This window comes from Tupaia chinensis, unplaced genomic scaffold (assembly GCF_000334495.1).
Source record: "Tupaia chinensis unplaced genomic scaffold, TupChi_1.0 Scaffold000152_1, whole genome shotgun sequence".
In the NCBI taxonomy this organism is placed as follows: domain Eukaryota; kingdom Metazoa; phylum Chordata; class Mammalia; order Scandentia; family Tupaiidae; genus Tupaia; species Tupaia belangeri.
The window spans coordinates 1,006,296-1,020,652 of NW_006159623.1; the positions used below are offsets into that span (position 1 = coordinate 1,006,296).

At 45.3% G+C, this 14,357-nt stretch overlaps 1 protein-coding gene across 2 annotated transcripts in view; it reads right to left on the reverse strand.

The window, feature by feature from the left end:
* Positions 1-14,357, reverse strand: part of MARCHF3 (membrane associated ring-CH-type finger 3) — a 225,392-nt gene that overhangs the window by 42,241 nt on the left and 168,794 nt on the right. For both annotated transcript variants that reach the window (XM_006145534.3, XM_006145533.3), the window contains one exon: positions 1,779-2,022. In XM_006145534.3, coding sequence (XP_006145596.1) covers positions 1,779-1,966 — 188 coding nt within the window. In that variant the 5' untranslated portion in view covers positions 1,967-2,022. The remainder of the gene's footprint in view (positions 1-1,778; positions 2,023-14,357) is intronic.

A 14,357-nucleotide genomic window follows, 5' to 3' on the forward strand; every position in this document is an offset into this window, starting at 1 on the left:
ACACGCACGCGCGCACACACACATGAGATGAAGGTAGAGGGAGACAGAAAGCGACAAGCATCCTCCGCAGGGTCTGGTCATGCTGTGAGCCCCTTCCGTCAGCCCTCCGCTGGACCGTGGGCACTCACGTGTGCATCCCGTGCACACTAATCTCTACCACGCCATCTGTGGTACAGACAGAAACAGTCATGGAAACACTGTCATTTCCCCAAAGGAATGTTCCTGGGAATGAGTGAAGGTTAAGAGAGGGAATGACTCCCCCATATCTCCCTCCCCCAACCTGCTCATGTGCTCAAAAGACTCAGGAAAAAAAAAGTCAAAAAGAGGGAACTTTTTCTTCTGAAGATTCCGGGCCTCCTTCAATTCACACTGACCATTCGCATACACAACTCCGAAATCTCTGATTTACATTCCTACATGGTGGGAGAGCAGGTGGAAAGGCCACATGCACACATACACACACATGCACACGCGCGCACACACACAGGTTCACAGGCCAAGCCATTTCAACCCCAGCCTGCTCTTCCTGATTAAATGAGGTATTTGATGGTTGCGAGGGTGACCGGTGCATATCTAGTCCCTGTCTTGGTTCACAGAGGATCAAAGATATTCTCCACCTCAGTGTGTTCTGAGTCCTAAGCAATGCTTAGACATTCTCTAAGAGGAAGAAAGTAACATATAAAATATTTCTGTATTTCTTTCCTTTGTAACAGCCACACAGATTTTAAAGAGAAGGCATACAATATCTACGGTATGTGCGGGTGTGTGACTCCACATCTGAGGGTCACCCCGTCCAGGCTACGGTGCTACCAGCAGTCCTGGGGCAGGCACATGGGTCTGAGAGCCTGTGTCTGCACCAGACGGGGTGAGCAAATCACTCAGACCAGAAGCGAACGATTGTCCCAAGTTTGAGGGTCAAAGCGTCAGTGCTGGCACAGGGGGGAGAAATCTGGTGTAGACATACATTTTACATTCACAGGTCAGGAGGCCCACGTATCCATTCTGAGGGAAAGCTGCAGAAGCCCAGGAGCACCTGTTAGCCTGGCAGCTTGAAGCTCCCATTCTGCAGCAATGACATACCCGGAGAGCCCCCAGGGACAGAGTCCTGGCCTGAGATGTGGGCTCCGGGCTGTTTGCAACCCTCACTCTTGCTCTGGTTCATCACATAGGAAGACGAGCTGGGGAGCTTTGAATGACAGCACCTCATAGGGTAGGCTACGTGTGAAGGGCCACAGAGGGTGAATGAGGGGACAAAAGAAGAAGCCCTCAAGTGGTGAGAGGAGACTGGCTTTGGAAGGAGTCCTGGACAGCGTGTCCATCAGGCGATGCTGATCGGCATGCACACCCGCTCTGTCCCTGCAAAAGTTTTGCCCACAAATCCAATCTCCGACTCAGTCCCCTGAAATCAGGTGCTTTCTTCATTCTGTTCTAACAAAGGGCTACCTCTGTTAGCTCTTGTAGACAATGAGAACGTAGTCTCCATGGCAATGCCAAAATAACAAATGTAAAGCAAGCAAGCCCACCTTGAGTGGGACCCTTCCCTGCCTGGCTCTCTCCAAGTGTGACTTTAAGGGAAAACTCAACAATGTGAATTTAAGCTGTATCTCCTATTGCTATAGAAACGGGGAGGACAGAACTCATGTAGTATTTCTTTTTCAGCCCCTCCTCTCACCTGACACAAAGACCTGAGCACTAATTACATTCCCTTTAGCATTTTTCATCTGACAAAGAGTTCTCCAGATCAATTACAGATTCATTTATTTTAATTGTGGTACTACCTCTGGGTGGCAAGAGTCCGCACTACTGTTGACAGCAGCTGCCCGTCCTTGGCTGAAACTTGCATGACATACTGCGGCTGCCCATTCACCAGGCTGCCACAGTCCTCCACGGTCTTCACCACGGGAGCAGCAGAGCTGGTGCAGTCTGGCAGGACTTCGGGCAGGTGACTGCAGCGGCTGGTTGTCATGGTAACAGACAGCAATTACTCTGCTAATGGCTTCCACATTCATACAGGATTTCCATCTAAGAGAGATCAGAAAACAGTTTACTTGGGCAGAGTGGTTAATAGAAAGCGGAGAATTATGGGCCACCGACATCATCATGTCACCATTTAATATAAATAACAAGGATAGCCTAGATGTGGCATGTTATCTTGTTACCATTTAATACAAGTGTGCCTGAACGTGCGTACAGGCGCGCACACACCGCCCACGAGAACAGTGGACATGGTTATGAACAAGCCTGCAAGCGTGTCGGTGTGTATAAACATTTAGGAGCCCTGCTTTCTGCCAGGGGACGGAATGATGGCTCTGAAGCCCAGATCTGAAGCGAAGACAAGCAGTTCTCCTGCTCTGCACCAGGGAAGCAATAAGTCTTTGTTGACACTCTCTAAAAGTTACTAGAATCATGATTAAAACTGCTTGTAACTATTTTTTTTTGTACACAGTTTATTCTCCATGCAGCTTTATTCGGAGATACTAAGATTAAAAAGAGAGAGAGAAAGAAGGAAAACAAAACAAATTTGGTCAAGTAGCATTTTCTAGGACCAGAGTTTCCAAACATGAATCATTCATTATTGTACCACTGCTGTGGCTTCTGCCACATCCCTGCCCCATTATATAATTATCTATGTAATCTATCTTGAAAAGTAGCTTCCACAACTTAACCTGGCTGGCCCCATAGCACGGTGGTTAAGTGCTTTGGGAGCTGAATACCACATAGCTGACTGTAGTTCAAATCCCAGCCATACTGGCTTGGAAAACACTCTGGGCATGTGTGTGTGCATGCCCCAAATCCTGACAGGATAGAAATGAAGGAAAAAGGATTGTGATGTGACCACACCCGTTGGGGGTGATGTCTCTCTGTCTCTCTAGTGAACATGTGCACCTTCTGGTAATAAAAAATAAAAATAAATATCAAACCTATTTTACCTTTGTCTTAAAAGATTATCGGTGAAATAATGAGTTAGATGCTTGTTTGCTTCTAGTAGACATTAAAATAAATACATCAGCATAGATTCTTGTGTGTACAAAAAAAATCCACAGATCCTTGCATCATCATAGGGAAACACATGGGAGAATGTGAGAAAGTAATGAATGAGATTTCTATGGCTAATTCAAAATAATCCTTTATTAATAAGGGCCTTCCCTCCCTGACACAGTCTATCATATAAACTGTGAGAAATTCTGTGTGGTGCAGGCTTGGGTCATGACCTCAAGTTCAAAGCATTCAGAAGCACTGAAGTGAGGAGCCCCACCACAGCCAATAATAGGTCAGCATGTGATGCAGAAATAGAGGCTTTACAGAAACCTGCAGGAAGAATTCTGTCCAAAGGTGAGATGACACGGTTTCGTGGTTCCTGGGCGCTATGTCTGCAGCCCGCTCACCTTACGCTTCTGACAGGGTTGGCTGACAGACTGAGTCACATGGATAACTGGTCTGGGTGGTCAAGGCCCCAGGTACAAATAAATGAAAATTCTGTCCAGCCCCTAACTCCAAGAGGCTTTTTGGAATTCCTCAAGGGATTGTTTCCTCCCAGGTATTGGTCTCTACTTATTACATTTTATGTAATCCCTACTGGACTGGACAACAGGGTCTGCCCAACTTTCAAAACAGTGAGCATCAGCTGGACACTCAGAGCGAGAAGATGGCGTTTCCAGGTGAACTTGAGCTGACAGCGCCTCCTGACATGCGCACGTGGCAAGTAGCTTTGACTGTCCACGACTGGATGTGGTCATGGCCTGCTTGCTGCTGAGGTGTCTGATTGGCCTCCCTCCAGCAGTCTCCCTTTCCCGTCCTCTGTGGCTTGCCATGAGCCTTCTTGGGGTCTGCATCTGCCCTTGCCCAGCAGCCCTCTGGAATCTGGCACTGGGGAGAGGGCTGTGGACCCCAGTCTCTGCCTGAGGTCTGATATGGAGCACAGGGAGGGACTGTCCCTTCCAGGCCATTTTCATGACTATTACCACTGAACTCTCCAGCAACACAATCGGACAGCTGATTTACGGTACAGGATAGCTTTTTAAATAGGATTTGTTGCCCCTCTAACCACCATTTCACTTTTAACATTGCAAAAGCAATTAGTATATGTTATAGAAAGCACAGAAAAACATTGAAAAAAGAAACAATAAAACTCACTCATAATCCTACCACTTCAATAACCACAATAAAATCTTAGGGTGGGTGTCTTTTTATTTTTCTGAAGGGGTTGTAGAATAGGTTGATTTGTAGATGGGGGCGAGATATGGTAGCTTTCAGGTCAAAGAACGAAATGATGTTAAAAGACTGTCCTCTCCTGAAACTCTGGATAACTCCCCTCCCCTGGTTTGCCCTTACAAAGCCCCATTGACATGATTTTAAATTCTCATAATGTCTCACAGTCACAAAGTGTAACTTCCTGGCACAGCTCTCTCGCTTTACAAGGCAGCCATAGATTAAGAGCCAGGGGTGTGTTGGCAGGAAAAGCAGACACAGTGACCTTCTTGCCGCATGGAATCATTATGTCTGGGTGCACTCTAAGAGTCTATTTTTGGGTTTTGCATAACTCCAGCTCCGAGGGCCAAATGCTCCGTCTCTACACTTGACAGAACTGGAAGAGGGCGGGGAGGGGATACGCAGAGTGTATGAATGGAACCCCGGGTTGTCAGTAGTTGGGCTACCCACAGTGAAGGGCCTGCCACTCAGGCATGTAATGTCCCCAGGCTCACTCACCCGTAATCTAGATTAAGTCCGCCTGTAAGGAAGTAGTTCTAAATGTATGGCTAAATCCACAATAGAATGCCATTAAAAATATTTTAGAAGCAAGCAGGGTTTCACTTCAACTCATTTTATTTCTACAATTTCACTTCTGGATGACATACTTCATTTCACTCCCCTTCTCCCAAATAAAAAAGATATTATCTACCATCGGGGTTATTCCATTTGCACAGGTGCCAGGCACTTTGTTCAGCATAAAAGAAGAAAAGGTCCTTCTACTTTGCCTTCTCCTACAAGCAACCCGTGGTTTTCTCTAGTGCTGTGTCTGCTGAATCCTTACCCAGCTCAGGGCCTGAGATGGAAGTCCCTCCCGGCGCTCTCTGAAGAAGACGCCAGCATGTCCGCTCTACAACACTCTTCAGAATAACCTTGAGATACTACGACCGCATACCAGTGACGAGTCCCAACAGTCCTAAAAGACTATGCCTTACATTTAAAATGGGGTAGGAAGAATTTGCAGAGCACGAGTAACTTTGACCATGATGGAGGTGGCTAAGTTGGTCCCCATCCCAGAGGAACGGACCCACTCAGGTGGAGGAAGAGGGAAGGGATCACGTTCCATTTTGCTCTGATCTCAGTGAAACGGAAGCCCAGAGACCCAGATGCAGGCATGGGGCGGGCAGTGTGGGCCTTGCACGCTGCACACACCAATTGGCATGCATATGTTGCACCTAGGGCAGTGACAAATGGCCCATTGCATTTTCTCTGTGTCTTTCAGAGCCACCTGGGAAAACAGCAGGCTGTTACCGTGGATGCTAGAAAGAGCTGAGCTGTCGGTTTGCAGCCTAGCACTGGTCTTTCCCTGATCGTCCTGCAAAATTTCAAGCACCATTCGACTGCTATTTTATTAATCCCAGTACATTGTTCTTGTGGGAAAGTAGCTTCTCAGGCCACCCAAGAATTCTTCTCCCTGAGATTCAGGACAAAAACAAAACAAAACAAAACACATAGCTAAGAGGGAGTGGTGTATGTGTAAACTCGAAACCTCAACCTGCACTGGTAGGACAGGTCCCTTGTTGGACAAGCTTGACACCTTGCACGATTTCCTTCTCAGGCTGAGAATGAAACATGATTTGGCATTGACCACACTCAGCGGCACACAGTGGGAAGGGGGGAGTAGGTGGAGAGGGAGACAGTGTGAAAGAGGGGGTGGCTAAACACATGCGAGTCTGATTAGAGAATTGTTCAAATAAAAAGGCTTATCTGTTAAACTGTGACCCTGCAAAGGACACAGTACAGGTGTTACAAAGCAGGAGACCCACCAGGCTGCAGCAAATTGTCTCCTTGTTTCTGGAACCGGCTGCCATTGGTAAGTGATTTCCATGGGAACACGGCTGGCATTGTGAAGATGGGTGCACGGGGTGTGGGGAGGGAAGGGAAGGTGCTATGCTTATCTCTGCAGTCCCCTCGGCCCCCAGACCTCCAGGAATATCATGAAGGGAGGGGGAAAAGCTCTGTGACTTGAGGCACAACATGCAGACCTGTGCCCTGGCGTGCCACCCACCAAAGTAATTCACTCAGCCTCTTAGACTTTCCTGAGATTCCCTGAACATTCCAAATTAGGGTACTAACACTTCCGGAGCCACATCACTGGTTGCTTGTGAGGCCTAAAACAAGATAATACATGTGAATGCACTTCGTGAGTTGGAACGTGCCAAGCACATGTAAGTCTGCATTTTATTCCTAGGTTAACCTGAATTCCTGTTCTTTTTCTAGTCCAGGATGGATCTCGCCTCTGTCTTTTAAAACTGTCTTCCCTCGTGGCTGGTCAGCCTGTATCACGCTGCACCTTTTGTACACATCTGATGGCCTGACGTCTGACACTGTGCCATTCCCTCTCGTTCGTCCAGGGAGTACAGAAGGACCCTCATCCTTGCATGTCCACTTTTTATTTTCCCTAGCTCTGGGAAAAATAAATACAATTAAATTACAAAAATCTCAGGTTTTATTTTTCCATGAAAATGTTTACTGAAGGTATATAGTGAAAAAACTACAATGGTGTTGGAGATTCTCGAGTCTGTTTGTGACATTGGTACCTGTTTGGATATACAAATTACCTGGGAAGTTTAAGGGTGAAACAAAAGCATTACGTAGGAGTGCTGGCTGGCACTAACCTGGTTATATGAACTGCTTACGCAGTGGTCTACACAGGCTGAAGCTCAGAGGACAGTCTGTATTAAGAGTGTTCTTCCAAATTCAATCTTTTTTTTTTTTCAAATTAAGAAACTTTTTTTTTTTTTTTGGAGAGGTTTTTGCTATAGAGCACACACACTTGCCAGAAAGACAGAGAGAGACCGAGAGATAGAAAGCGAGAAATCACCCCCGAGGGGAGATGGCCATGCTGCAATCCCTTCTCCTCCATTCTCCTCTCAGGATTTTGGTCACACGCATATGTGCCCAGCGTGAGTTTAAGCCACCAGGTCCGGGACTTGAACCATGGTTGACTACATGGGAGTCCAGCGACATAGCCATTACGCCAACTGCTGGTCCCTCAATCTTTTTTTTTTTTTTTAAAGTTTACTTATTTATTTATTTCATTAGAGAGAGAGACAGAAGGGGTTAAGAAAGAGAGAGAGACAGAGAGACCTCTGACACGGTCCTCATCCAGCAATCCACCCTAGCCTTGACCAGCCCAGATTATGGGCACATCCACATATGCCCAGCATGCACAGAGACATCTCAGGCTGCAAACCCAGGGCCTTTCCACGTGGGCACAGTTGAGTTACTTTGGCACTACTGTTTGGCCCTATCCAAATTCAATCTTTTTTATGGATTTCTAGATTTTTTTCTATAGAGCGAGTGCACTTGCCAGAGCTAGTGCATGGCTGAAGACTGATTGTGGTGATCTTGTGGCATATAGGGTGTTTCACACCCACAAAGTAGGACTTGGGGCTCTGCCCTAGGTGCTTTTCCCTCTCTTCTCTCTGCTCCTCTTTTGGATAGGAATGAAGTACACCCTTGGTGAGATGCAGTTTCTCATGGGAGGTTGTCACTGCTGGAGAGGCTCACATGCATTAAAAAAACAGTTTTTGAGAATGTACTCATATTTCTAGGACGTTTCTGGTGGTGCAGGGTTTAGCCATTTCAAATCCTACTTTACATTGCCAAGGAAAAGTGGAGGCCACCAAACAGTCTGGAGTATTCCCAGACCGTCCCCGGGATTGTGGAGCGTGAGGACCTGGCGCCTTTCCATCGCCCGCTGCGCCCCTGCCAATCCAAGGGAAACCCCTGGGCTCTGGGTTTGGGAGACTGAAACTGCAGAACCATGGGGCAGCTAGATAGCCTTCTGCTCCCACAGGGTTCTGCACCATTAACACCGGCCTGGGATGCGGGAGCCTGACCTTAGTTTTACATGAGCGAGTCTGCTTCAGTGAGGATCTCTGAAATGCCCCTTAGCCTTCTTTGAGGAGCTGCGCACTCAGGGAGCACAGCCTTCTCTAATGAGGCCAATGAATGGGTAATATGAGGTGGTCTGTGATTGAAATGGGAAAACACAGCAATAATGGCCTATCCAAGAACTTTCCCCTCTGCGTTAGATTTTTTAGACTTTGAATTCTAAGAGCACTCTCCCAGACTAGAAATGCTCTTTGATAGAATATTTCCCTGGCTTTGCAGGCCCGTTATAACCAGACAGCGCACTGCATGGCTGATGGACTGACTTAGAGAATCCTGAATGTTCAGAGAAAATGAGGGGATGGAGGAAATCACACAGTGACCTTCCTTTCCAGTGAAAATGGAGCAAATGACTAATTTCAAAACCATTAACATGTAAAAGCAGCATATTTCTTCTGAGAACAGGACACAAAAGCTCTCCAAGGAGATTGCTGGGACATGATTACCAGCAACATTTAAGTTTTCAAAAACACGCCAAGGAGGCCATTCACTGACAGTGTGTAGCGGCGAAGTAGCTGCTTCATTAAACTTAAATAGCGGTGGCAGGGCTGTGCTCACAGACCCACGCTACCAAATTATACATTTCTTTTCTGGATGCTTCACTGACCTCATTATGTAGAGCACAGAGTTTGTCATTCCAAATAAAGTGACCATCCGAGTCTTTATAAACATGTCCATCAGTGCTTGATGAGTCTGCAGAGTGAAACACGGGCTGGCCCAATGCATTTTTAAAAATACTTCTCTTTGTGTTGTGTCATTATTTTCTGCTATGTGCTCATGGTCACACTTCCAGAGCACAGTAAGCAGGTGAAGTCTCTGTTTCTGAGAATGAAGGAGGTTGTGATTTGGGGGTAATGGCATTCTCTTGCATGTGTAAATACCAATGATGAACTACAGGGAGAAAAACACCAGATGAGCCAAGGCAAGTTGGATCTGAAGAGAGTTACAAGGACACGCTCTTAGTGTCCCTTTTTTTTTTTTTTTTTTTGGAGAGGTTTTTGCTATAGGGCACGTGTGCTTGCCAGAAAGACAGAGAGAGACAGAGAGAGATAGAAAGTAAGAAATCACTCCCCAGCGGGGATGGCCACGCCGCAATCCCTTCTCCTCCATTCTCCTCTCAGGATCTTGGGCACGCACACACGCCTGGCTTGAGTTTAAGCTACCAGGTCCGGGACTCGAACCTCGGTTGACTACATGGGAGTTCAGCGACATAGCCATTACACTAACTGCTGGTCCCTTTAGTGTCCTATTTTAAAGTTATGTTCAGAGTTATTTATCATTCCCCATCCATGTTATTAATTCTGATGCTCAGCTATAAGAAGTATCAGGTGAATCTTCTTTTTTTTGTTGTTTTCATTTAAAATGACTGTATTTTCTCTTCAGTCAGGTAAAATCCTCTCATTCCGCTGAAGGCAAATCAAGTAACAATTATCATATTTATACATATTTTTCCCCTCAAGAAGTACTCATGAAATTAATTCAGATTTTGGAGGCCATCCATTTTTCATTTAATTTTAATTATATAGATGAAAATGGCAATTAAAAAAATCCCACAACAACCCTCTGTGTTCAAAGACACAGCAATGGCTGAATTACACTTGTCAATAACAGCTGGCTGCTGCACACGAGCCTGGCTGGGCTGGGGTGGGGGGTCGAGGGGAGCCGGCCTGCATGAACGAGTGCCGGGGGCTTGGAGGCAGCAAAGGGCACGGCAGAAAAGTTTAAGAAATTGAGGGGAGCGGGCAAAACAGAATGAGACGTCCACAAGACATTATGCAGAGACAAACATACAAATGTCCTCTTCAAAAACAGTCAGTGCCCCCTCCCTCGCTCGCCTCTGTATTCCTCCTGGCTACCCTCCTGTCCAGGCTCAGATCTCAGGTGGGCAGAGCTAGTGACATGCACTTGAACAGTCTTGTATAAACAGAGGTGAAAATCACGGACACGCCCCCTGGAATATTTGCCGCCTTTGACTCTGCTCCTCTCCCCTTCCTCACATGTACACCCAAAAACCAGATTCTTTTTTTTTTTAAACTGGTTTCTTAAAATGAATCCAGTCTTTTAAATAACACACAGGAGCACAAGAATAAAGTAACACATCGCTAAGGACCAAGTTACCTAGGATCACTTTATCACTGAATCTCTTCACGGTTTAATGTGGGAGTCCTGCAGACCATGAATTAGTGGAGACCAGGGTCTCTTTTCTAGGTTACGATACTTACTTCCTACTTCCCTTAATGCGGATCACTTACTAACCTCTCCCACAAAAGCTCTGAGGTGTTCTCTCTTCTAATTGGGACATGCCCCTTCCTGCGCTTGCTCCCCTGGCTGGCACCTGCCGGCCTGCACCAGCCTGACCTTGGCTGGAGCAGCAGTGCCCTGCATCTTGGTTCAGGAGTGGCCTCTCCTACACAGCCTTCTCCTTCGGGTCTGCCTGGACTTTTTCAGCATAGGACCAGTCTGCTCTCTCCACAGTCCTCCAGAGAAGCCACTTTTTAAAAGCCCGTAAGAAAGGCCCCAGTGTGCCTGCTGACACCCACCAGAACATCGCTTTAAGACCCTCAGCCAATCAGAAGGAAGGGACTGAGTCAACTATCTGGACTGTCCATTTCTTTGTATATCCAGCCCTGCCAAAAATAATGGGTGAGGTTTTTAAACCTAATTTAGCCTGTTTGAGAGAAACAAAAACAACTTTATATGACACTGAATTAAATTGTTATCCAAGACAAGATCACTAATAATACACAGAGGTCTACTCTTTCAAATTTTCATTTGATGTTCGTTTTCTTTCAGAACAGACAAAAATTACATTATTAACAGCAATAGCATGCGTGTATTTTTCTATTTTCATAGCACTATTCATTTCCCACTTTCTAAGTGCTTAATAAATACAGTGAGTCTTTACTGCCTTCTAGGGTGAAAATAACAGTTATACTCCCATGGAGCTCATTCATTTGCTTTATGGGCTAAAAAATCTCTAGCGTGTCACAAATTAACACGATGTTCCTGAGGACTGTGTTTTATTCTTCAATCTCCAGTTTCACTAATAAATGTGAAAAACACATGTAGCCAGATAAGTCCCTGGAGAACAACCATTGCAGATGCTGAAGAAAGCAAGTTATTCCAGCTAAGATCAGCATTAACTTGAACACTGGAGACTGTTTCCCAAAGTCCCTTCCAGTTGCCTGATGTAAGGCAATGACATTGGTTTCTAGTGATGACCTCCCAAACCCAACAGATCAGTCTCTTTTTTTTTTTTTTTTGAGAGGTTTTCGCTATAGGGCTCATGCGCTCACCAGACAGACAGAGAGAGACAGAGATAGAAAGCGAGAAATCACCCCCCAGAGGGGATGGCCATGCCGCAATCCCTTCTCCTCCATTCTCCTCTCGGGATCTTGGGCACGCACGCACACGTGCCAGGTCTGAGTTTTAAGCCACTGGGTCTAGGACGCAAACTGTGGTCGACTACGTGGGAGTCCAGCAACATAGCCATTACACTAACTGCTGGTTCCCAGACCAGTCTCTTTTTTTAAATAAAAAAGATCTTCAAAAAAACTTTTTAATAATATACAAAAAATTGAATTGTTAGATAATGATCTTTTTCTCATTACAGTTCCTGTCTTGCCTATGGGCAACAGAACCCCACTGCCACTCCCAAAAGAGATCTGTTATTATTTTCCTTAATTTATTTTATCATAATAAAAAAGGTCAATCAAATAGAATACTATAGTAACAGGTACCCCATCATTTCAACCTAAAAAATAATTAAGATGCTGCCACATTTGTTTCACTTGTTCTTTCCTTTCTTCCTGTTAAGATTGTTCTAAAAATCCCAAATCACGTCATTGTATGCCCTACGTTCTTCAGTATTAATTTCAAAGAATATGGACAGTTCTTACATAACCACAAAGTCATTATCAAACCTTACACATTTGTTAATTCCTTGATATCACCTAATGCCCAGACTTATTCAAATCTTCCCAACTATCTTAAAAAAATATTTTCTGGCTGGTTTGTTTAACTGATCCAAACAGGTTATACATGACACATGGGGGCTTTATGTATCTTAAACCTCTCTTACTCACAAACACCCCTCTCTGTCCATGCCATTGTCTTGTCAAAGAAATCCACACAAGGCTTTTCCAGAGCCGTGTCGCAATAGTCACTTCCTTAGCATCTTTGTTTTCTTGTGGTATCATTTAACTTGTTCCTCTATCCCTTGTATTTTTGGAATCATATGGATCAGTTGATTCACATCAGGTTCAACTCTTGGGCAATATCAGCTCATAGGTGCTGCTGTGTACTTCTTGGTGCATCAAATCAGGAGGGAAATAATGTATGGCATTCTTATTCTTAGTGGGTTCAGTTCCCTGCTGACCTTTCTAAGAGTCTAATGACCACATCCATTGATGGTGGTTGCCTAAATCAATTAGTTCATTTGTGGGCTATGTAGTTATGCTTTTCCAATTCTAAGTTCCCTTCCACATTTAGTACTTGGAATTACTGTGTAAATTATTTTTCTTTATCAACTAGTGCAATCTGATTAACCTGAAATACAATTTACATAAAAAGGCCACGACCACTCCTTACTTCTTTCCTATGATCGCCAATCTTCAAAGTAAGAAATTGGTGCCTTAGTTACATCCTATAGAGACTAAGTTGTTTTTGGTTGTTTATATTATTCTTTAATTTTTTTTTTTAAATTGCTGGAGGGTGGGTGAGCTAGCCAGAGAGAGAAAGAGAGGCCGAGAAAGCTCCCTCCACACGGGCATACTTATGTCATGATCCTCTTTCCTCCATTTCTCTACCCCATCAGGATTTGGGGCGTATCTATATATGCTTGGTGTGTTTTTCAGGTTGCTAGGGCTGGGATTTGAACTGTGGTCAGCCATGTAGGATCTGGCTCCTGATGTATAACACTCAACCACTGTGTTATGGGGCCAGCCCTGTTATTCACATTATTTTTAAAAGTTCCATCTGGCTTTACTGAAAAAAAAAAAAAAAACAACCTACCCTAAAACAAACTTTTCATCAGTATGGAGAACTATACTCGTGACTTAAAGGGATACAAAATAAGACCAAACGCACGCAGTCCCTGCCATCTCCCGGCACTCTGGGTAGGAAGGCCAGGAATGGCTACTTGCCTTGTCTGCTTTGGTATAGAAAACTCTGTCCTCATGGTTGGTATGCTTGTTCCTTAGGCCCCACACTCCTCTAGACAGGCCCTACTACATTGCTGGTCCATTAGAAAATATGAGAGCAATTCTAAAACTTCTCTTCAGCTTATTGCTCCACAGACTGCCTGGTGTCACTTGCCCTCAGCAGACCTCTGTTTTCATATTATTTATTAGATATGTCTGATTGTGGCCCAGGCCTGTGGAAGGGGGTAGGTGGAACTAACTGGTTAGTTGGGATCATCATGCCTGCATTGCATGGGCTTTGACCGTGAGCCATCAGAAAGCCACTCCCACTTGATGGAGCCTGCAGGTGCCATCTGGCAGGGCCACGTCCCACTCCAGCACCACAATGGTGACATGAGGGGCAGCTTCTACTGGGGGAAGAATCTTCACATGTATGAGAAATGTCTTCCTTTCCTTGATCTTCCCTAGTAAGGGTGAAAACATTCAGGCTGTTAGGGACCAGCAGCTGGCGTAATGGCTATGTCACTGGACTCCCATGTAGTTGACCGCAGTTCGAGACCCGGACTCAGTGGCTTAAACATGCTGGACATGTGCGTGTGCGTGCCCAAGATCCTGAGAAGAGAATGGAGGAGAAGGGATCATGGCCTGGCGTCCCCCCTGGGGGGTGATTTCTTGCTTTGTGTCTCTGTCCCTCTCTGTCTTTCTGGCTAGCGCATGTGCCCTATAGCAAAAAGCTCTCAAAAAAACAAAACAAAACAAAACAACAACAACAAAAACCATTTAGGCTGTTCATAGGCATTCTCCACAGAGGCATTGATAAGCCTTCTTAAACAATGGCTGACAAGTGTCTCTGAGAATGATGGAACCACAGTCTTTCTTTTCCGTTCTCTAAGAGCAGAGACTTTCTGCCCATTATCACCTGGTTTTACTGACAGGCACCTGTCAGCCATTAAAACAGAGCGATACTGGGAAGATAATAAACTGGCTCTGTCCACACACTTCAAGAGGGAAGCACTCATGAAAAAGGTGTATTTTGGGAAACCTAGATGCTCATGTACCCTCTGCATTCCT